Source organism: Bactrocera tryoni, chromosome 5, assembly GCF_016617805.1.
Source record: "Bactrocera tryoni isolate S06 chromosome 5, CSIRO_BtryS06_freeze2, whole genome shotgun sequence".
In the NCBI taxonomy this organism is placed as follows: domain Eukaryota; kingdom Metazoa; phylum Arthropoda; class Insecta; order Diptera; family Tephritidae; genus Bactrocera; species Bactrocera tryoni.
In genome coordinates, this window is record NC_052503.1 from 11,444,532 (window position 1) to 11,466,931 (window position 22,400).

The 22,400-nt window shown below is 37.4% G+C and overlaps 1 protein-coding gene across 1 annotated transcript in view; it reads right to left on the reverse strand.

Moving 5' to 3' along the window:
- Positions 1-4,258: 4,258 nt before the first annotated feature.
- Positions 4,259-22,400, reverse strand: part of LOC120777433 (L-lactate dehydrogenase-like) — a 172,968-nt gene continuing 154,826 nt past the window's right edge. Inside the window, exons 2-3 of the mRNA XM_040108740.1 lie at positions 4,562-5,411; positions 4,259-4,500 (exon numbers count right to left, since the gene is read on the reverse strand). Of these exons, the coding sequence (XP_039964674.1) occupies positions 4,336-4,500; positions 4,562-5,411 (1,015 nt within the window). The 3' untranslated portion in view covers positions 4,259-4,335. The remainder of the gene's footprint in view (positions 4,501-4,561; positions 5,412-22,400) is intronic.

Genomic DNA, 22,400 nt, shown 5'->3' on the forward strand with positions numbered 1-22,400 from the left:
AAAATTTAAAAAAAATTTTTTTTGAAAACACCTAAAATATCGTTAATTAATTTTTTTATATATTTAAAATTTATTCAAAAGTCCTTTTCTGTATTATATCCAGTATGGCCAATTCTCCGCAATATTTGCAGAGTATTCGACTTTCTACAAAATCTATGAAACGAAATAGTGAGCAAATGGTTGTGAGCGAGATATCAATTTTTCTGTCTGATAATAAGAAAAAAAGAAAACTGTAAGGTGGGGGATCATCGCGTTCAAATTAGAGTTCATATGTACATGGAGAGAATTTTTTAGATGTGTCTAAAATCCTATTTTTCAGAGTCCCAGGAGGAAAAATATTCGATTTTTTTTTACCCACCCTAATGTACATATAATTTTAATTATATTATCATAAAAACCCCACTCTAACCCTACTATAAACGAAAAGCGCGCCCAAACAGTTAGGATATACTACATTCAATATATGATATACAATTTTCTACCAAAAACAGATCTATGGTATTTCCATATTTGTACACAACAATGGCACAAGTCTTTGCATGATAATACGTAAACATGTAATTACGTAAATTTCTTTAAAAAACAATTAATTTGATCGAAAAGTATTTAACACAGATAAATGTCATTATCAACCAGCTCGCCATCAATCATCAGAGCCACGCGCTACGGTGCGCCAAATCATGCATATTCATATAAAAATATATTTATACATACGTACTTAAGTGTGCTGCCTGTAATTATAAACTTTTGACGTCAGCTACTGTATTTTGAAATACATATTAACACAACACTACAGATCGCCTGTTGTCAGCCCGACTTTTGCTTCACCACTTGATTACTCACACTGTTGCTGCTGAATATTACACGCTGAATGAGGCATTTCATCAAAGCTGCTGCAACATCCACAGAAGTTGTGCAATTTAATCGATAACAGCAGCGCTTCCACATAACTATTCGTTCATATGTTTGTATGTATGCACGCACTGGCACAATTGTATATCAAGTCACTCTAGTGTAGTTGTGAAATCGTGACCACACTAGTTAGTAACGGCTATAATTTTTTAATGAGATTCAACCGGAAAAGCAATAATTGGGATATTACAAATTACTATTATTTGTTTACTATATATTTTAATGCGATATCGTGCTGATCACTAACAACAATTTGTTCTCCCAAAACGCTATAAATGTAGACCCTTGAGTACCTAATTCAAATAAATATTTGTAGAAATAAATTTTTATGTGAAACTAAATAGTTAGTTAAAGCCGTGTTGATGTCATCTGTGTACTCGGCAAAAAATTCAAAATCGCTTCCAGAGGGTAATAGCGTAAAATATTGCAATTAAAATTTGTTTGATGTAGTCATTACAGGTAATAAAAGCAAGATCAAACGCTTATTGAATGAATGTATGCCTTCGCAAAGGAGATTTGTAGGTGCTTTATGATGTTAGTATACTTTTTTTAAGTCAACTCACTGCTAGTTTGCTTAATTCTCGGGCAAAATAAACATTTTTATATTAAATACATACATAGATCAAGCTCCCAAGGGACAGCCTCCTTGTAACGAGTTAAAAAGTTTAAGTGACACAACTAAAGTAAAATTTTTAAAAAATATATTTTTAGTTAGTTTTTAAACGCGCTCCTCTCGAAATAGCATTTTTCGAATTTGCTTGAATGATTATTCGGGCACAAATAATTCGAAATCGAATTTCGGCAGACCAGAACAACCCAAATTTAGGTAAAATTTAACTTTTTGAACACCGCATCTTGTCAATTTTTGATGTTTTTCGACGGTTGTTCATAATTTTAAAATTCTTAATTTATTTTTCAAAATATATGTCGTTCCCCTCAAAGTAATCCCCCTTGGCTCCAGTTTACTGGTGCCAGAGTTTTATCAATTCTCAAAACAGTCAGTTTCCGGAATAGCCTTCAATGCGCTTAGCGATTCAGGTTTGATTCGGATTAATGACTTCAATTGACTCAGAAAGGTTTCACCGAAGCGGTCGATTGAGTTTGCTGAATAGCCAGAAGTCACACGGAGCTAAATCAGGCGAATATGGTGGTTGCGGCACGAAATCGGTTGAAAATTTGACGAACAACTCATGAAGAATCAATGCAGTACCCGACAGTGCGTTATCGTAATGCAAAAACCAATAGTTGTCGGACCATAATTCTGGCCTCTTTTTACGAATAGCTTCGCGCAAATGACGCTTAACGCTCAATTAGTGTTCTTTGTTGACAGTTCGGCCAGTTTGACAGTTGGAAGGAATTTGAAGTGCACCACATCTCGATAATCGAAGAAAACTGTTGAAAAAAACTTGATTTTTGACCTGCTTTGACGTCGTTTTTTAGACTTCGGCTTATCTTTGTCAGATACTAATCACCAGTAATAATGCGTTTCATGACATCCTGAGAAGTCGGAAAGCATTGTTTTACAGATGTTATCGCTACCCTGTTTTTCGAAAAAATTTAGTAATTTTGGAACCAAGCGTGCTTTCACTTTTCTAACGCCCAAATGTTTTTTCAAAGTAGTTTTCCGTGATCCTTTCGATATTCCAAAGAAGCCATGAAGCCATATACCATATATATTATATAAATATACCTTTAAAACAATTGATAGAGAGTTTTCTTTCCAGACCTACCCCATACATGTTTGGGACTAAGTGTCCCGAAGTAACCAATCCTTTCGAATATTTGCTGTTTTCTTTGCTTTGTCCTCAATTTCATGGATAGTTATGTTTGACAGCTCTAAGCACTTTAATTGGTTGAAAATACATATGTACACATTTTCTTTAAAGAAGTAAAGCATAACTATGTATGAGCTCGTTTTGTTCTATACCACACCCAATATTCCCTGTGTGGAAGTCATTTATTTACTAATAATTATAATTAATTGTTAATACACGTGACATAAAATATCTGTCTGTACTGCAATTATTCTCTCTTAATAATTATCATTGAATAATTTAACTCAGCTGCTCAAAAGCAAACATAACAGCTTAACTCGATAATGGTATATTTAGAAGTAGAGATATTAAGTTAGAACTCTTTTAAATTTTATTTCGGAATTCGTAAACAGTTTAATTGAAACGTAAATTGACTTTAGCAATAATTTTCAGACGCATACATAAATGTTTATTTTTCATTGTAATTTTTTTGCTAGTAAATCTAAAATTATATTTATTCAACTTGTATACTTGCAAAACCATCCATTTATAAATAACACACAGTATTTCTTTGTTTTTGCAAATTTAATTTTAATGCTAACAGTCAAATCAATGCAAATATAAAATACATTGTGTTGTTGCAATTCTTGCTTGCATTACTTATACAAACATGCATTTGATATATGTATGTAGGTCTCGCTCTGGTGCCAATATTTGCCTTCCACGCGATCATTGTCACGTTTACCTTTTGCCGGTCTTTGCTTGCAGTTTAACTGTAAATGTTGACGCACCGCTTGCATACAGTGGAGTTCAGTCGCATCTACAGTGTTAAATATAACAGTCCGACATATAAAATATAAATAAGACTGCGGACTTCTGATTAAACAGTTATTCGAAAGAATTTAATGTGGTTTGACGATAAAAATATTTTTAAATAATGCTAAGACCACTATTTTGAAGTACTCGTAAATTAAAATGTTTCCAAGAAAGCGGTCAAATTTTGATGGCGTGGTTTTCTTCTTGAAGTCCGCAATTATTTAAATAAATCAGGCAGTCTCTTTCCTTATATTATTCATATAAAACCATACTATCCAGACCAGCTCCGAACTAGTAGTATAGAAACTGGTAATCTACGAAGAGAAAGTTAAAAAGTATTCATGCACTCGAGAACAGAAGATAGAATTGAGATAGAACATTTAGGGTGATAATAAAATTGTCGTCATTACCGTAAAAATTATAGCTGCACATACATCTTGAGAGATACATTTTTCCACACAGGCTTCCAGGTACGATTTTAGTTCTTCTGTTTTATAATGATTCGTAGGATGTTCTGAGCTCATTATAAGAATTTTCATATAACTCCTTAAAACCCATTAGAACCCCTTATAATTAACTAAAAATAATTATTCTTTAGCAATAAGAGATAGCTGAACTTTTTCCTCTCAGCCCCTCCACCTCATAACATTGCACGTTTCAATAAAATATCGAACAATCAGTAACAGAAACTAAGAAACTCTTTAATAGAAAAGAAAAACAATTTCCTAAAATAACAAGCGTATTTTAAGAAATTGTTTTTATTGTTCTTCTGATCATTAACATAAAATAGAATCCAAATACAAAATCAAATTTCAAATGGAACGTCACTATCCTTTTTTCTCTTCCTCGCCGACTAACCACATATAGATTTTATCGCTTTATCTATGGCTTCGGCTGATTTGCACAGATTTTGTTGTTCACTCTCACTCAGCTGTAGATTTATATAGGAGGTTACGCCATTCGCGCCGAGCACTACCGGTAAGGATAAGAAAACATCATTTTCAATGCCTTGACGATCCTAAAAGCAAATGAAGTTATAATCCTTATACATCAGCAGACGCATCAGTGCCTTAACTTACCTTTGCCGAGGTAGAAACTGTGACTACCTCTTTTTTGTTATCCAAAATTGTCGAAACTACAGACGCCGTTGTCAGACCGATTGCCCAATTGGTGTAACCTTTACCGGCGATCACTTCATAGGCTGCTTTAACGACTTTTTTGTGCACTTCACCCCATTGATCGGTGTCCCCCTCGGAACCCACACATTTCAGTAGATCGGCAAAACGTATGCCACCCACATTCACAGAGCTCCAAACTGCCACTGAACTATCACCATGTTCACCAATAATGTAGCCATGTACCGAGCTCGGTGCGACACCCAGACGTTGTCCAATAAAATAACGAAAACGTGCTGTGTCCAGGTGTGTGCCCGTAGCGATTACACGTTCTTTAGGCAAGCCCGAAATCACCCAAGCGCCATGAGTCAAAATATCACAGGGATTCGAGACCATAACCAATATCATATCTGGTGAATACTTGACAAGTTGTGGTATTATTTGATCTAAAATCTTCAAATTCGTTTTCAACAGATCCAAACGCGTTTGTCCCTCCTTTTGCCGTGCACCAGCTGTGACAACACAAACAGCTGAGTCCTCCGAAGCTTTGTAATCTGTGTTGCCAACAATTGTGGCATCCCTTAGAAATACGGAGCCATGTTGCATGTCTTTGCTTTCGCCATTCACCAATTTCTCGTTGGCATCTATGATGCACACTTCATTCGAGACATTTTGCGATAGTATACTCATCACTGCAGCCATGCCCACTTGGCCGCATCCCACAACAGTGACTTTGCGTTTCGTTTTCTTGGCGGGTCTAGCCACAGTTGTGATCAGTTTTTCGCGAACTAAATCCGTTGAATATGCCCTGGAACTGAAAATAAGTTGATATTAGCTGTTTATTGCTGAAACAAGTTATTGAAAACTATTTAAAATAAATTTGGTTTGGCAAATATTTTGGAAATCCGCATATTTTTTTTAAATGCACATAATTTATCGATAATACATATTGGCATCATCAGAATAGTGTATAAAACTCGATATAAGGGGTCTGGAAAAGTGCAAAAAAATCTTCCAGAAGGTTGTAAGGAACCTTCTTTCAATTCGCAGTTCAAGGTCACTAAAACCAAATAATTGGAATATTATTACAACGTGAAGAGTATTGAACCAAAAAATTTCTTAGTCACATATACTATACATGTGAATGATGCGGCTAAAAATCAAAAAATGTGAAAAGAAAGTGCAAAACTCCAAAATTAGTCCGATACTATCAAAAGTGCTGATTAAGTGGATTAGCAATGCAATCGACGAACAATTTAAGATATTCCACAACTCTAAAAAGTCAGTTACAGAAAAAGCCTATATGTGCATTAATGGGTTAAGCAACGTCAGGCGCGACATCTCTTAACTATGATAAGAGTTTGCAGCTAACGTACAGCTTGCATCGTGAAACTTGGCTATTTACCAAATAAATGTTAACTAACCACCGCTAGATGTCGCTTCAAGTTATTAATGAGAACCTGTGTTTGAGAACTTATATGCGTACAAATATACATATGTCCTATGCATATAGCTTTCTGAAAAAGTTAAGGAAATAAAAAGGCGGTAATTACTTATAATGTATAATATAGGAAAACCCGAATAACGAAAGCCCTGTGCTAATCTAAAACATTTTTTAAATTTCCTTTTCGATAATTCTTACTACATTAGTAGATTTGATAAAAAATAGCTTGAAAAGGAGAAAGAGAAAAACCTCAACTTCTCATATACATATATGTATATTCTCTATATAGGAACTTGATCTCAATCGTTCAGTTTCAATGGCGGATATATGCTATAGTGGTTCGATATTGACGGTTCCGACAAATGATCAGCTTCTTGAAGAGCAAAAATTTCAGATCGGTACCTCCCTGTATACAAACAGGTATTACAAAACGAAGAAGTCAAGAGTGGTGAAAAAAACGAAAGTATTGGATATTGGCGATTTATTTCTCAGGTAGTATCCGATTATCTCGATATACTTTTGCCCATCTCAAAAATATATTTACTGGAGTCCATCAAAGTAGGCCTCCTTAGCGGCGAAAGTCTTCTAAGTTGACTCAAGTTTAGTCCAGCGTGTTACTTTTTCAATTTTTAAGGTTAAAGTAGATGGAACAATAATCTCTTGTTCAGTTCGATCAATTTGGCTCTGGCGAAGGAGGAGCTAAGTGGGTAAACATGACATCCATCGTGCCAACAGATTTATATTTCATATAATATAAGATCCACGTGTGAAAATCAAAATCCAATGGAATGAGCTACGTGGGTGTGAAACTGCAAAAGTCATGTGAGAAACGGTGGAACGGAATTACACAAAATTCCTATTAATACTCGAAAAAAGAGACACTGCAGGAAATGTATAGAAACAATGGAGCATCTCTTGTTCACTTGTCCCGCAATGGCACGACCACGCTGTAAGCATCTGGGGTCCCCATTGTATGATACACTGGGGGAGGTATATATATATATATATATATATAGTGAGGCAGTAGAGTCTGTTAAAATTCGCGTCATCCTCTTGGTCTTAGCAAAAGACCTCCATCTGGTATCGCAAAGAACCAAACTGGTCTATGCGTGGCTTATTGGCTTACCAGATTGACCTAAGCTAACCTAACCTACAAACCACATGGCTTATTTGCCTGCCGTACAATCAGCAAACCGTCATTACAGAAAACAGAGAAAATTTTCCGAGTACAGCGCTCTTTGATTACACTACACGATCCAGTCATCGTTCAATTTTGTTATTATTCTATTTTTTAAAATTTGTGGGCACGATCTCTTCTACCCATTGTCAAAACGAACTCACTGGTCGGATATATATTGACAGTGATTCTAGAGTGCACTTTACCTTAGCTTAGTGGATCTTTTGGTTACCGAGGCTAAGTTGTTATGTTATGTTATGTTAATTTTGAGTTTTGTGTAATTTTATTGTTATTTAATTTTTTAAGTAACTGTAAATTCTATTCAATCTCAGCAACTGCTCTCAGTTTGTTGCAATAATCATGTAAGCTATTAATTGCCTCATTGAGACATAGAAACATGAATAACAGTAAACCAATATTAGTATTAATGTGTTAGGGCAGTTGCATTATCACCACCCCGTCGATGGGGCAAAACAATCAGTCCTGGCGCAACATCAATACAGAAGCGTCAATTAATGCTAATTTGCATAAACATTCGTGCAACATTTTTCAAACAGCAGTCGCACATTATGTGGCAACGTATGGTTGGCATTGTCGTCGGCTCTCTGTTGTTGTTGCTGTTATTTTGCATTTATTAAATGCGCTGTTATTGTCGTTAAAAAATTCTGGTTCGATGTCGCATTGCAATCGCTCTGTCTGGCATTGTTGTTGGCCATCACATCACATTCATCTGCGGGCCGTTTGCATTTTGTTGCTGTGGTTGTTGTTGTATGCATCTAATTTTTGGAGATCGCCGAAAACAACAACAAAAAAGCAAGAACAGCGCCAATGGTCGCGGTTGCGTTGTTTTTGCTATTGTTGTTGTAGCCGACGAATCATCGACAATGAGTTGAAACTTTGCCAAAATATGTTTGTTGTTAGTGTACGGATTTCGCTTGTAGCTACATCAACATCAGTTGCTATTGCCGTTGTTGTTGTTTTTTGTTGTTTGTTTTGCTGATGGTACTGCAGCGCTAATGCTGCTGCTTCAGGGAACGCACAAGCTGCGGTTTTAGTGGATTGTCTTTGCAAGCATTGTCTTCTTTGCCGCAACATTTTTTCGGTATTTTTCTTGTAGATTGTTGTTGTTGTTGAGCCGCGTCTGTTTCTTTTTATCGATTATGAATGCATCAAACAATGGATGACGCAGCTCAGCAACACCGCGACTTAACAACTTAATAATCCAACAAGGCGCTGAAAGCCGACAATGAAAAACTTCACTGTTGCTTGTTCGACTGGTGGAGAGGATAGGCAACGTTGCTGCCCTATGGGCGCTTAAGATATTTAAAATTCCGTCCATTTTTGGATGAATGACGAGGAAAGAGTTGTAAAAGAATTTGCTGGGAAATCTGTTTATTTCGTCCACATGTTCCATGGTCGTTGGTGACTTAAATTCTTGTGAGAGTTTAAGAAAGTGAGTGCATGAAATTAGCGGATTTACGCCAACGACAAATCTAAGATACTGGAGAACATAAAAAATCTTGATATCAAAAAATTCTTCCTCTTCACAGACGAATCAAAAATAGCTAATGGATTGGTCGCCGAAATTTATTGCTCGCAGATGGATCTTATGTGACTCTTCAACTTCCGCAATACTGCAGTAACTTCCTGGTGAAAGTCTTTGGGGTCTCAGTAAAGAGGCTGAGATGGCCAACAACGCAGGAAACAGCATACAGAGGATGAGTAAGACGTCGATAGCCAAGCGACTCTTAAGACCATAATCTCACATCGCAGAAAATGTCTTTAGAAGCAGGGAGACAGTAGATGTATACTATACATAAGGTATTAAAAACCGTACACAATGAAGTTTTCGAAAGATCTGATAGACGGGTTATGATGGGGTCGAGTGCCTTAGGGATCGCCAAGAGTCCCCACACTGTCTCCAAAGGATGCGGGTCGATTGTTGCCTTAATGACAGGTCGCTAGTGCACAAGTGCATCTGAAACACCTCCTATGCTTCTTTCAAGCCTTATCTAGAACTTGTCTTAGAAATTAGATATGTATAAAACTGGATATCAAGCCACTCTTAAAGTTTGAAAAAAGTGTTGAATCATGTATGACGAATTCTTCAGTTCAAATTAAACTGAACTTCTATCTGGAATTACTAGGGACCAGTTGGTCTATGTATAGCGTGACAGGCGACTAGTGTAGCCTATCCTAACCAAACCTAGTTGTTCCGTAAACGGCTACCATGGAGGACAACGTGACAAAAGCCGATAATTTCATATTATGCAAGAGATAGTCGAAACGGCGGTCTTCATCCGTCGCGTTTGTTTCGAACAAAGCAAAGAGGGTCAGACTGATCGGAAAGGTATCGGTCTCCGTTTTCTGGCATTTGCATGCAGAGTTTGGTTTTTCAGATTCGCTCCCGTTTATTTCGAAACTGCAAAAAGTAAATCTCCGGCAGAAGTTTGTGAAGGTTATTGCAGCCACGGAAGCCTGTTTTACAGACCTCTTCATAAAACTTAACTACCAGACGGGCTTAAGAAGTTCGAGAATCGCTAGATCCAGCGTTTCGAGCAAGAAACAGACTATGTTGAAAAATAAAAAGTAATTTTTTCCATACTTTTCGTTTTTCTTTGTAAGCTAAAAAATTATTGGACCATCGTACAAACTCTTTATTCTTTTTTTTAGTGCAGCGTAGTGCAATAAATTAAAGAAATATACCAAGCTATGAGAGAATCAATTGAGCTTCCTTGGAGATCTTTTAATATCAAAAATATAACTTAATCAGAGCAGCTTACTGGATATGTGGTAAGCTAATAAAATTTTGTCCTGTAAAGCTTTAAAATTACAATTTCAAGTTAAAGCTATGCACAAAGTTCAGCAGGAAGTCCCAAGAAGGGGTAAAGGAGAAATAAATATTTTCCTGCAGCAGCATCCTCCCACTTTCTATACATTACTGCCCCATAGCGAATGTCGAATGCTTAACACTGACCACAAATACTTTGCGCTGGCCAAACGAAATAATTTTCAATGAAAATATTCAATTTCGTTGTGTTTTCGATTAAAAACAAAAATAACAAAATAATTCTCTAAATTCATTTTGTAAATTATTTTATGATTGCAATACAAATCCCCCTGCGTGCATTCTCGCAGCGCTCTTCCTTTGGTGCACAGCGCCAAGCGCCCACATATGAGACTCAATATAGTTAGTATGTGTGTATGTATGTAATCATGTACATATGTGTGCACGCACCTACATACGCAAATCACTATCGCCGGGCAAAAAGTTGTGCGCCTCGAAACATTAAAATTTACATTTGTGGAATTTTCTATATTGTCAGTTCATTTGCATGTGCATTAGCAACAAATATTTCATAAACCACACAAAATACTATATAATGCCTTCAAAAAGCAGTATTTCTACACCGACACACACACACACGCACGCGCGCACACTCTCATAATGCAAAAATTCGAATTCAATTCATGGTAGACAGAGGAGAAAAAAAAATTACGGAGAAAAAAGATTTATTTGACATTTTCCGGCAAATCATTTGTGAATTTTCATTTCATTCTAGTTTTGCATACAATCGTAGTTTTCATCGATTTATTGCCCGAACTGCAGCAGCAAAAAGAGAATAGAAAATTTGCAATATTGCCAAATAAAAATCCACACACATTTAGACTCACGTACTACATATGCGCATAATAGATGCTGTTAAGCCCAGTAGTCAAACCGGCTGGGTTCTCAACTCAAGAACTACCATACTGATTTTTAGCTATTTTTATACTCTTGTAACATGTTGCTAAAGAGTATACAAGTTTTGTTCACTTAACGGTTGTAACTTGAGTAAAACTTAAGATATCGCAATGAAGAGACAGAGACATTGAATTTAACTTCCGAGGTGGTTTGAGAGGGCTTTATACGAGCTGGTGTCAAAATCGGACGATGGGCGTGGCGCCGCTTACTTTTGGGTAAAATCACATATCTCACGACCTGTTCGACCGATTTCATGCAAGTTCGTGCATAATATTCTTCTAACATTCTTATGTTACGGTTTTCCTTTATAACGAAATTTTAAATTCCATCTGATTCTTTCTTTCAAGATAAAACTTCGAACGAACATTGCCTTTAAACTATGCCAACTTACATATTTCCAGAAACTATCCAAATCGAATTATTGAAATGCAGAGAGAATTTTGTTCAGTATTGTTTGGCATTTCATCATGGAAACACTTACGCTTGAACAACGTTTACAAATCGTGTTTGGCGCGCGTAGCACAACTTATGGTCAACATAATCGGTCCATCTTTAGACCAAGCTTTCATTATTGGATAATATTCGACCGAATCAACCACGTCCAGCATGCAGTGAAGAAAATATAGCAGCTGTAGCTGAGAGTGTACACGAAGACCGTGGAGAGTCGATTCGGCGCTATTCGCAGCAACTCGGACTGATGTGTTGAACGACTTCGCCCATTTTACGTCGAGATCTTAAATTGAAAGAATTGAGCTTGTGGAAGAACTGAAGCATGGGACATCGCTTTACTATATAGGCTCTTGAAAAGTTCCAAGAAGATCTGACTTTTTCCAGCCAATTTTTTTCAGTGATGAAGCCCATTTCTGACTCAATGAGTATGTAAAAAAGCAAAATTGCCGCATTTGCGAGGAAGAGTAACCTGAAGGCATTCAAGAGCTGCATTTCATCCAGAAAAAACAACGGTTTGGTGTGGTTTGTGGGCATGCTGCTTCGATTCAGGCCTTGGAGCAAAACTTCACTCTAGTCATTCGAAACCAGTCGAAATGCTCTAACGAGTCATCGAAAATAGGACTGAACGGATGGACCATCTGAGATATAGCAGCGGCCAACATTTGAAAGAGATAAAGTTTTCGCCTCATTGATATATGGATATTGAACTTCATACAAACATAACACAGTGTTTGGTCATGCAGTATACGATGCAGTCCGGGTCAAATTTGATCAGAAGTTATATGAACGCCCCAAAACTGGTACAAAAGTCGCTCCCAAGAATTCATTAATCGCTATACATAAATAAATATGTGTAAAGCTTTTACAAAAAAAAAAATAAATAACACGAACAAATATATTCTGCCCCAAACACACCAATTCCTCGCCCGACTACTCTGATTTTTCATTCGAGTATACTTTGCTATGTAAATCTGCGCAGACCACGCATTCGGGCAGCATTATTATTGCATGCCTCCGAGAATTTGTTTTGCTGTTTTGCAGCGCAACGCGCTTGCCTTGTATGTGTGTGTTATTGGCGATGTAAGTACTCCACATTTGCATCCGTACTTGAAACTAGACCCATACATATGAGCATTCATAAATGCATAACTACACAAGTAAGCACATAAGTATGTGTTTACGCAAATACGTGTGAATATGTGCGGGCGTGTGTGCGTGTATGTGTGTATTACGTGCCCACTTGCAATTCCGTTGTATGTTAATTTAGTATTGAATTTTCAATTAATTGCTGGCCGTTTGCATTTGCCATTGCAATCGTATCGCACAAACAACTAACATCCAATCACACAAGCAGCAACAAGCAAAACAACAACGCCAGCATCAACAGCAACAAGAAATCATTCATTTTGCCATGGAAACAAACAACTGTCGAGGATTAATTTATGGCAAGCATGCAATGATGGTGCCTTGGCGTTGGTGTCACAGCACGAATCATACCGAAAGTGAATGGGTAAGTACTCCCAAACACACACACACACGCTCGAGCTTGCATGTAGCACTCACATGTGTGTTTTGCATGTTTTAATTTAAACTTTTTTCTTTGCAACATTTGCCATATGTCCAAATTGACTCACAGCAATAGAATCTGGGTTTTTGTTTACCTGCAACTGTAACCCAATGCAACCGCATTTACATACTTACATCTATATATATGTACGTAGATATGTGTAATGTATGGTTGTTTTCCAGAAAGGGTCGTGATTGACCTTAATTATTTTTGGCAATTTTTTTCACTTTCTGTGATTATGCTCCGATTGCGAGATTATTTCTTGCGTAAGTCAAGAAAAAAGTCGAATTTCTGGAAGTGTGACGGACTTTTCAATTTCATTGTTCAGTTTGAACTAAGACAAAAAGGTTCAGTTTGAACTAAGATTGTCAAACAAAACGTCAACTTCGTTTGCACTGAAGCCATAATAACCTTCATAAAAAAGGCTCCATACAAGAACTTGATTTTGATCAGTTTGTATGGCAGCTACGTATATGTATCATATAATGGTTGATCTCAACTTACCGTTGCTTTTGACAATATTCTATGCCAAATTTCTTGAAAATGTTTTTTTGTTAATAGAAAAGTTTTCCATAGAAGAACTTGATCTTGATCATTTAGTTAGTATGGGAGTTCCAATAATAGTTCCATATCAGCGGTTCCGATAAATGAGTAGTTTCTTGAGAACAGGACACTGTAACATTTTAGTTTGATGTCTTAAAAGCTGAGGGACTAATTCGACGCAGCTCGTTATGCTGATCATTCATAAATATACTATATGGTCTATATTATAGGATCTCCGACGTTGTTTCTTTCTGAGTGTTACAAACTTAGTGGCAAACTTATATATCCTGTTTAGGGTATACAAATTATTGTATTTTTTATTCCAAGAAAAATTTCAAGAACAATTTCGTCGAGCTTTTGCTCATTGAAAAGGGCAATATAGAGCGTACAGATTTAAGTGGAGTCTGAAAAGCTCAGAAAGCCAGATCTTAGTTCTGGAACGACATTGTAAATCCTCAGTGAGTGTTCTTGAAATGCAATTCGGGCATATAAAAATATGAAATTGAAATTTATTCAACAATCAAGCTTTCACATGGCAAATTCAATAAACGGGTTATTAGTGATCTTGGTAGACTTTAATAATTGACCAAATAGACATCCGATTTGACACATTTTATGGTTTTATTTTCGAAACGTTGCAATATGTTAAGTAATGGGTTGTCACAGAATAATGTTACCAGCCCTTATCGGACCTCAAAACAAACTTCAACTGAAAATAATATTTTATATATATTTATATATTGGGTATAGTGTATTTGATATTTATACTATATAATATTGGAGACTTATGAGATCTATCTTCTTACTGATGAGGTATGATGTCTTATAGCTCACATTTAGTTGGAGTTTTAGCAATTTAGGCCTTGTTGTAAAATATAATGAAACCGCATAAATTGTAAATGATTGGTGTTTGTGCTTATTATCTTAGACGAGCTGATCAGCACAGACCCCAATAACATCTGAAAGTCGACGTTACGAGCTTTCGAGACAAAGGTTTTTTGGAAGATTTGTGGTCCTTTACGCATTGGCAATGGCGAATGCTGCAGTCGATGGAACGATGAGCTGTACGAGATATACGCCGACATAGATATAGCTTAGCGAATTAAGAGACAGCGGCTACGCTGGGTAGGTCATGTCGTCCGTATGGATGATTACACTTCAGCTCTGAGAGTATTCGACGCAGTACCCGCCGGGGAAGCAGAAAAAGAAGAAGGCCTCCACACCGTTGGAGAGACCAGGTGGAAAAGACCTGGCTTCCCTTGGAATCTCTAACTGGCACCAAACTGCGAAAAGAAGAAACGACTAGCGCGCTGTTGTTAACTCTGTTATAACCGCGTAAGCGGTATCGATACCAGAAAAGAAGAAGAATAATAATATTTAAGGGTTAAACCTTCCTTCCTTTATTGAAGCGCCGTTGAAAATGGAAAAAGGAAATGGATAGGTGGTCTTTTGGATGCCAATTCAATAAAAAATATTTAATTTTTACATTTATATGTAATGCAAATACTTATTTATAAATACATATCAACCGATCGATAAATACAAATTACCATAATTCTGAAATAATTCTCGGTTTTGCATAATTATCACCGTATTAAAGAATCGATTACATTTTATTGTCAAATAAATAATATTAATTTATTCTTTATTCTTTCATTGTTATGCAAAATAGCATAAAAAGTAACGCTTAAAATAATAGCAGCGAATTGCATTAAAATTAATGCGCTGCTGTTGTTGTTGCTGCTGCTGCAAAGTAGCAAATGCCAATGTTATTGCTTTTTATTTGAAGTCGGCGTTAATGCGCACTGTGATTACAAAAAAAAACAAAATCACAACAAGTTTTTTACAGTTCTCTGCTTTTAGTAGCAACAACAACGAAACTGCCGACGTGGCAACAACAATTGTGGCCACAGCATTGGCAGCTTGCAACAACAGCAATTTGACTTTTGTCGTTGTCGTGACCAATTAGTCGCTGGTGAATGCTGAACGCACACTTGTTGGTGCTGCCCGCTGCTAACTGCAACATGCTGCAACTGCGGGCGGCCGAAAATTTGCCGGAGGCAAATAAAAACAGCGGACGCCGCAAACGAAACAAAGGCGTGCCAACACAGTGGTGCTGTTGCCAAAAGTTGCACTAGCAACAAGAATAACAACAGCGGTAACAACAACAACAGCCGCAATGACGACGAAATGTCGCATCGCCTTCAGTGCGGCAATCACATTACTGCCAAAAGCAATTGAATTAGGCGTCGCCATAAATCTTCGCTTTGTATGTTGCTGTTGTTCTTGGCTAGCAAATAGTTGCAATATACATATATGGCGCAGATACATTAATATTAATAAACATGTGTGTGTGTGTGCGTATGTGTAGTGTATAAGCACATATTTATGCCAAAAAAAAATAAAAAAAATAAAATAAAAGTTTGTGTTTGCCACTCCAAGTTGCACATTCAAAGCTTGTCATAATTATTATGGCACTGCTATGCTGCTGATGTGAGTACAACAATGCTAACGAGTCTTGTAAAGTAGCAAAAGCGAGAGTTCACAAGGACCCTGTAGGAAAACTTGAGCGGGTCCCAAAAAGCATGGTGTGAATATTGAAATTCAAGTTCGTCAAATGATGACGATGAACTTGAAGTGGAAAGTAAATACCCAATTGCTGGGAAATTCGAAAACCAAACAAATTTGTACATTTCAAACCGCTTGTAGTCTGATTATTTGAAGCTTATATTGAGTTATATAGTAATGTCTACATCTCTTTATAATAATACATGGCCATGGATGCCAGACTTGTACTTAATATAAGTACTTAATAAGTACTTATATGGTTTTGAGAGTTTCCAATAGACGAACGGCCTTATAGGTTTATTTATCATCAGAAACTAGGAGCCTACAGAATAGGCTTCTGAGCCAATATAATCATATCAACGTTTAATCCATACTTGCATTACCTTCAGCGAATGACTTTTAATGGCTTAAAATTCACTTCATGGCGCATTACACTAAGTGGATTTTTCAGTTTCGAAAATAGTAAAAAGTTGACCATGACGATCGTGTTTGGCCCAAAAGTTAGTCAAAATCATGGTAGGATGACATAATATTCCTTATTGACCGATGAAACGATCTCTGCTGCGGTAGGAAGCTGTCATGCTTCATAACCAAAATATGTATGGTGAAGTTGATCCATAAGAGATCTTGAGATCCCCTGCTATCTCTCTAACGCTTTCTTTTCTTTAAATTGATGGTCTTAGAATTATTAGGCGATTCCCAAAAGATTTTCTTATTTTTGCAAAACTCTTTGCACTTTGGTATTGTCTTCAAGCCCTGTATTAAGTTTTCAACTTGAAAAAGGATCGCTTTCTTCTTCTTTACTGGCGTAGAAACCTTTTCGCGAGTTACCAATAGCACATCAGTCGTTTCTTCTTTTGCAATGTGGCGCCAATTGGAGATTCCAAGCAAGGCCAGGTCATTCTCCACCTGGTCTTTTCAACGAACTGGAAGTCATCCTTTTCCTCTGCTTGCTCCGACGGGTACTGCGTCGAACACTTTTCGTCCGTTCGGATAACTTGACCTTTCCAGCGTAGCCACTGTCTTCTAATTCGCTGAACTATGTCAGTGTCGTCGTATATCTCATACAGCTCATCGTTCCATCGAATGCGATATTCGCCGTGGCCAACGCGCAAAAGATCCTTTTTCTTCATAAATCTTCTGCAGAACCTTTCTCGTAACATCGACTCATCAAATGTTGTCATCGTTCTTACCTCTGTACCATATAGCAGGACGGGGATGATGTGTGAAATTGTTGTTGGTGTTAATGCTGGTTCCAAGATAGACGAAATTATCTATGACTTCAAAGTTATGATTACCAACATTGACGTGGGAGTCTAGTCGCGAGTGCGACGACTGCAAGATCGGCTTATCTTCTCTGAATATTGCGAATTTTCATATTCGACGTATTTATGTCTACAATATTAATGGTCGATATGAGTACTTGATTTGTCTACTGAGATATACAGCATGTAGAGTTCAGCTTCATCTCCGTTTATGGTTCCCACTTTCCTAGAGGGCATTCGACATATTAATATGTAAGAGTGTATTTTCAACAGTAAACGCTAATGACTACGTAATTGTTTACTTTGTTGTTGTTTTTAAATATGAGATTTGCAGTCTCCTGCACTCATAAGACGCAAGTAACATTAGCACCGCGTCTCATGAGCATATTAAATCCGCTGTTTGTGTGTGTGTGGAAATTCGCCAACATTTGTATATGCAGGTGTGTATATGGGTATTCGAGTCATGCGGGCACTGGGTTAGTGGCACATTAACCTTGCACTGGGGCATTGCGCCCTCAACCAAAGCCACAATAAGAGATTACATATTTATTACATTGCTTATGCAGGAGTTTTTTGGTACATATGTATATGTATATGTATGTGTGTGTGTATCTAGGTATATTTCTATAAATGCATTGCAAATGTCAAGCTGTGGGTAAGTAAACTAATCACTGTTTCCATTATCTTTTTTGTTGTTCTTCTCTTGTGTCTTGCACATGTGCTTTACTATTTGATTTAATGCTCTCATACTCTTTGAAAGGTCTCATGTGGGACTTTAAAATGAATGATGCTGCATTTAGATAGCGCTCGTGTTTTAAAGTAGGCTACATTGATTAATATTTTTTTTTAATATTTGCCTTGAATGCCAATTTGGGGCTGGGTATTTAAGTAACACTTTAGGTCATAAGGGAATGTCTGAAATCTAAACATGTAATTAGGTCTTCAGTGTAAGATAACGTATAGCTGGAATTAATAGAAAAGACTGGAACATTGAATTTAATATGATTATTGTTCAGTGGATCCAAAATGAATTTAGCACAAAAATTTTGTAAGTTCACGTTCAGCGTGTTCAAAAATTTAGAACTTCTTAATAAAATTTACTCAATTTTTTTACGAACTTCATACAATTGACTTAAGATTTTTCTTATCGAAAATTCTTTTGGTGTTTTGTAGTTAGATGACTGTTCCTAGAAAGCAACAAAAAGTGAGTACTTTTTCAATGCAGCTTAGTTGGAATTCATGATTTGTATGACTTTAACCAAGATAAGTTAAAAAATTTAAGAATTTTTGAAAGATTTCGTATTTTTGTAAGTCTTTTTTTTAACTTTGTTCCCATTAGGATTTACTGTGTAGCGGGAAATGTTGTAAAGGTTATTTATCGCAACGTTTCAATCGACCACAACACGTGGTGGATGGGATAGAAACTGAGAGTTGAAGAAGGAAGCGAGCCGTATTTGCAGACAAAACAAGAGATAGGCCGAAATGCGTAGGTACGAAGAGCTTGACAAGCTGATCGACAGGGGTAATGCTCGAAAATTCCACAAAAAGATGCGGCGACTAACAGAAGGTTTCACGACCGGAGCATTCTCTTGTAGAACCTCCAGAGGTGATCTAATAATCGATGCCCAGAGCGTAGTAAAATTATGGATGGAATACTTCGCCAGCTTGCTGAATGGCAGTGAAGGCATAACATCTGGAGACAGCGAACCCGATTCCGCAATCTATGACGATGGAGCAGACGTTCCATTGCCGGATCATGAAAAAGGCCGAATAGCAATTATCCGTCCGAAGAACATCAAACACGGCGGCGAAGAACTGATAAGGAGCATGCATGAGCTTCTTTGTAAAATATATCGACACACACCAACTCTTCCTCGACTTCAAAGCTGCTTTCGACAGCCCGAAAAGGAGCTGCCTCTATGCTGCGATGTCTGAATTTGGTATCCCCGCAAAACTAATACGGCTGCGTAAACTAACGTTGAGCAACACGAAAAGCTCAGTCAGGATCGGGAAGAACTTCTCCAACCCGTTCGATACCAAACGAGGTTTCAGACAAGGCGACTCCCTGTCGTGCGACTTCTTCAATTATTCGAGCTGCAGAACTTAATCGAGCAGGTACAATCTTTTATAAGAGTGTACAGCTGCTGGCGTATGCCGATGATATTGATAACATCCGCGCCGTTAGTTCTGCTTTCTCCAGATTGAACAAGGAAGCAAAGCAAATGGGTTTGGCACTGAACGAGGGCAAGACGAAATATCTCCTGTCATCAAACAAACAGTCGTCAAACTCGCGTCTTGGCTCTCACGTCACTGTTGACAGTCATAACTTTGAAGTTGTAGATAGTTTCGTATAATTGGGAACTAGCATAAACACCACCAACAATGTCAGCCTGAAAATCCAACGCAGGATAACTCTTGCCAACAGGTGCTACTTTGGACTGAGTAGGCAATTGAAAAGTAAAGTCCTCCCTCGACGAAGAAAAACTAACCTCTGTAAGTCGCTCATAATTCCCGTCCTGCTATATGGTGCAGAGGGTTGGACGATGACATCAACTGATGAGTCGACGTTGAGAGTTTTCGAGAGAAAAGTTCTGCGAAAGATTTATGGTCCCTTGCGCATTATCCACGGTAAATACCGCATACGATGGAACGATGAGCTCTACGAGTTATAAGACGACATTAACATAGTTCAGCGAATTAAAAGACAGCGAAACACAGACAGAGGAAGACAGAGGAAGAGGAAGACCTCTACTCCGTTGGAAGGACCAGGTGGAGAAGGGACCTGGCTACGCTTGGAATATCCAATTGGCGCCACGTAGTGAAAAGAAGAAACGACCGGCGCGCTGTTGTTAACTCGGCTATAATTGCGTAGCGATGTCTCAGCCGGTAAAGAAGAAGAGTTTTCAAATATAGGTCTAACTATAAAACATATGGATTAGCTCTTAATGGTTCTCTCATCATACGAAGCCAGCCTCAGATCTTCTCTATGCATATTTGAGCGAGTTTAAAATTGGGTTATAAAGAAATTCTCAAACGAAAGACGAGATGTGTGAAATTCACAAATAAGTGATGGAGGAATTCTATTGAAAAAAGCCTATATGTGATGGTTCCTATCTTTGAAATCTCAACTTGCTACCAAAAGGGTAATTGATGGTCTCTAATGAGTTAAACTATTTACATTTGCATAATTAAAGTCGGAATTTTCGATGTACTGATATTCCATAAAAATTCCTCTGTAATACTTACAAATATTTTACAAGAAAAATGGAAAAGAAAAACGGTACGAAGCACCTACACCAAACCTGAATTCAATCACAACTCCTCAGGCAACAATGTATGGCTTGTTGCAGGGCATACTTTTTGGTATGCCTTGCACCGCATGTAAAAAGTCAACGAAGTCGAGCCGAAACCAAGGCAAGAAGAAGAGGCAAAATAGAAAAAACAACGAAACAACAAAGAATGCACAGAATGCGCAAAAATATGTCGGCAGTTAATAAAGTTTAATTAATTTATCTCTTGCAGACGAGCGAAGAAGAACTTTGGTAAAATTACTGAGGCAACAGCAACTCCAACTCGGACTCAACTCATGCCGAAATTGTGCACGAGCACATAACATGTGTGTAAATACTGATCCACAGTACAAAGTGTGTGTGTTTGTTGGCAATAATTCTTGCCGGACGTTGTCATGAGCCATAATAATATTCGCAGCACAGTTTTTTGCTGCCGTCCCAGCTATTTACGTGCATACTTTTTCTCTGCTCGTCGCTTAGTCGCCCGCTTGGTGTGGTGTGGTGACATTCCATCATTTCCAACAGCATACCAAGGATGGCCGAGCGATTGGAGATGGCCTCTGCAGCACACTATACATACACACACACATGCGGCAACAACTACGATGCCACAACAGGCATTATGTACAGCTGTTGCATGCAGCTGGTGACAACACACACACACTCTCACACGCCAAAAGGCTTGGAGACGAGGCAAGCAGTTAGAGAGGCAGATTTGTTGAAGAGAAGATAATAGTCAATGTGTAGAATTTCAAGGCAAATCAAGCGAAAAATTTCAAACAAATTGGTTGCACACAAAAAAACATGAAAGCAAAAACAAAAAGTTGCAAAATAAAAATTCAAAGCTCGTAGCATAGACGAAAATACGGTATGTGTGCAAAAAGAGCAAATTACTTTTGCAATATATATGTATAGCAGGGAAAAAGGTGGCAATTGCTTGCAAGAGGCGCAGCTGTTGGTGGGGACCGTGCGGCCAGAGGGTTTTATTGCTCGAAACACGGGCATTAGATGTGGTTAAATATTACATGAGCGGTTATTAAATGTTGCCGTTTTGTTGTTGTTGTTGTACCTAAGCAGTCTGCGGTCGCTATTTACCATGCGGTTACAACAAATGCAATAAAAGTAATATGGAACTACAACAACAAACATAGCGAATTCTTTTTCTTCATTAGTATGCCTCATGCTGTGGCAAGTAGAGAACTTTTTAAAGATATTAAAAATGCATCGTGCTTGCAATGTTTATTTGAAGCAACAATAAAACAAAAATATAAATAAAATTGGATTTCAGAAAAGAATTTTCACTAGTTCCTGACTATATCCCATTAAAAACTTTTAAATTTTAAATAAGCTCAATATTATTATAATCCGAACAATCATCTGAGAACACTTGCTATAAAATAGTCAAGTCATTTGGTTCGGCAAATACGTGAAGCAGAAATTATATTAAAAAATAGTCAAACTGTCGAAGCGATGTATCCGCTAGGTGCCATGTCCGTCCGTCTGTCTGTCCGTCCGTCCGTCTGTATATATACGAACTAGTCCTACAGTTTTTAAGATATCGTTTTGAAATTTTGCAAACATCATTTTCTCTTCGGAACTGCCGATATCTGAACGATCGAAATCAAGTTCTTGTATGGAAAGCTTTCACATTTGACAAGAAATATTCACAAAAGTTTGCACAGATTATTTTCTAAGGCAAAAATGTAATCTCCGAAGAAATTGTTCAGATCGGATAACTAGAGCATATAGCTACC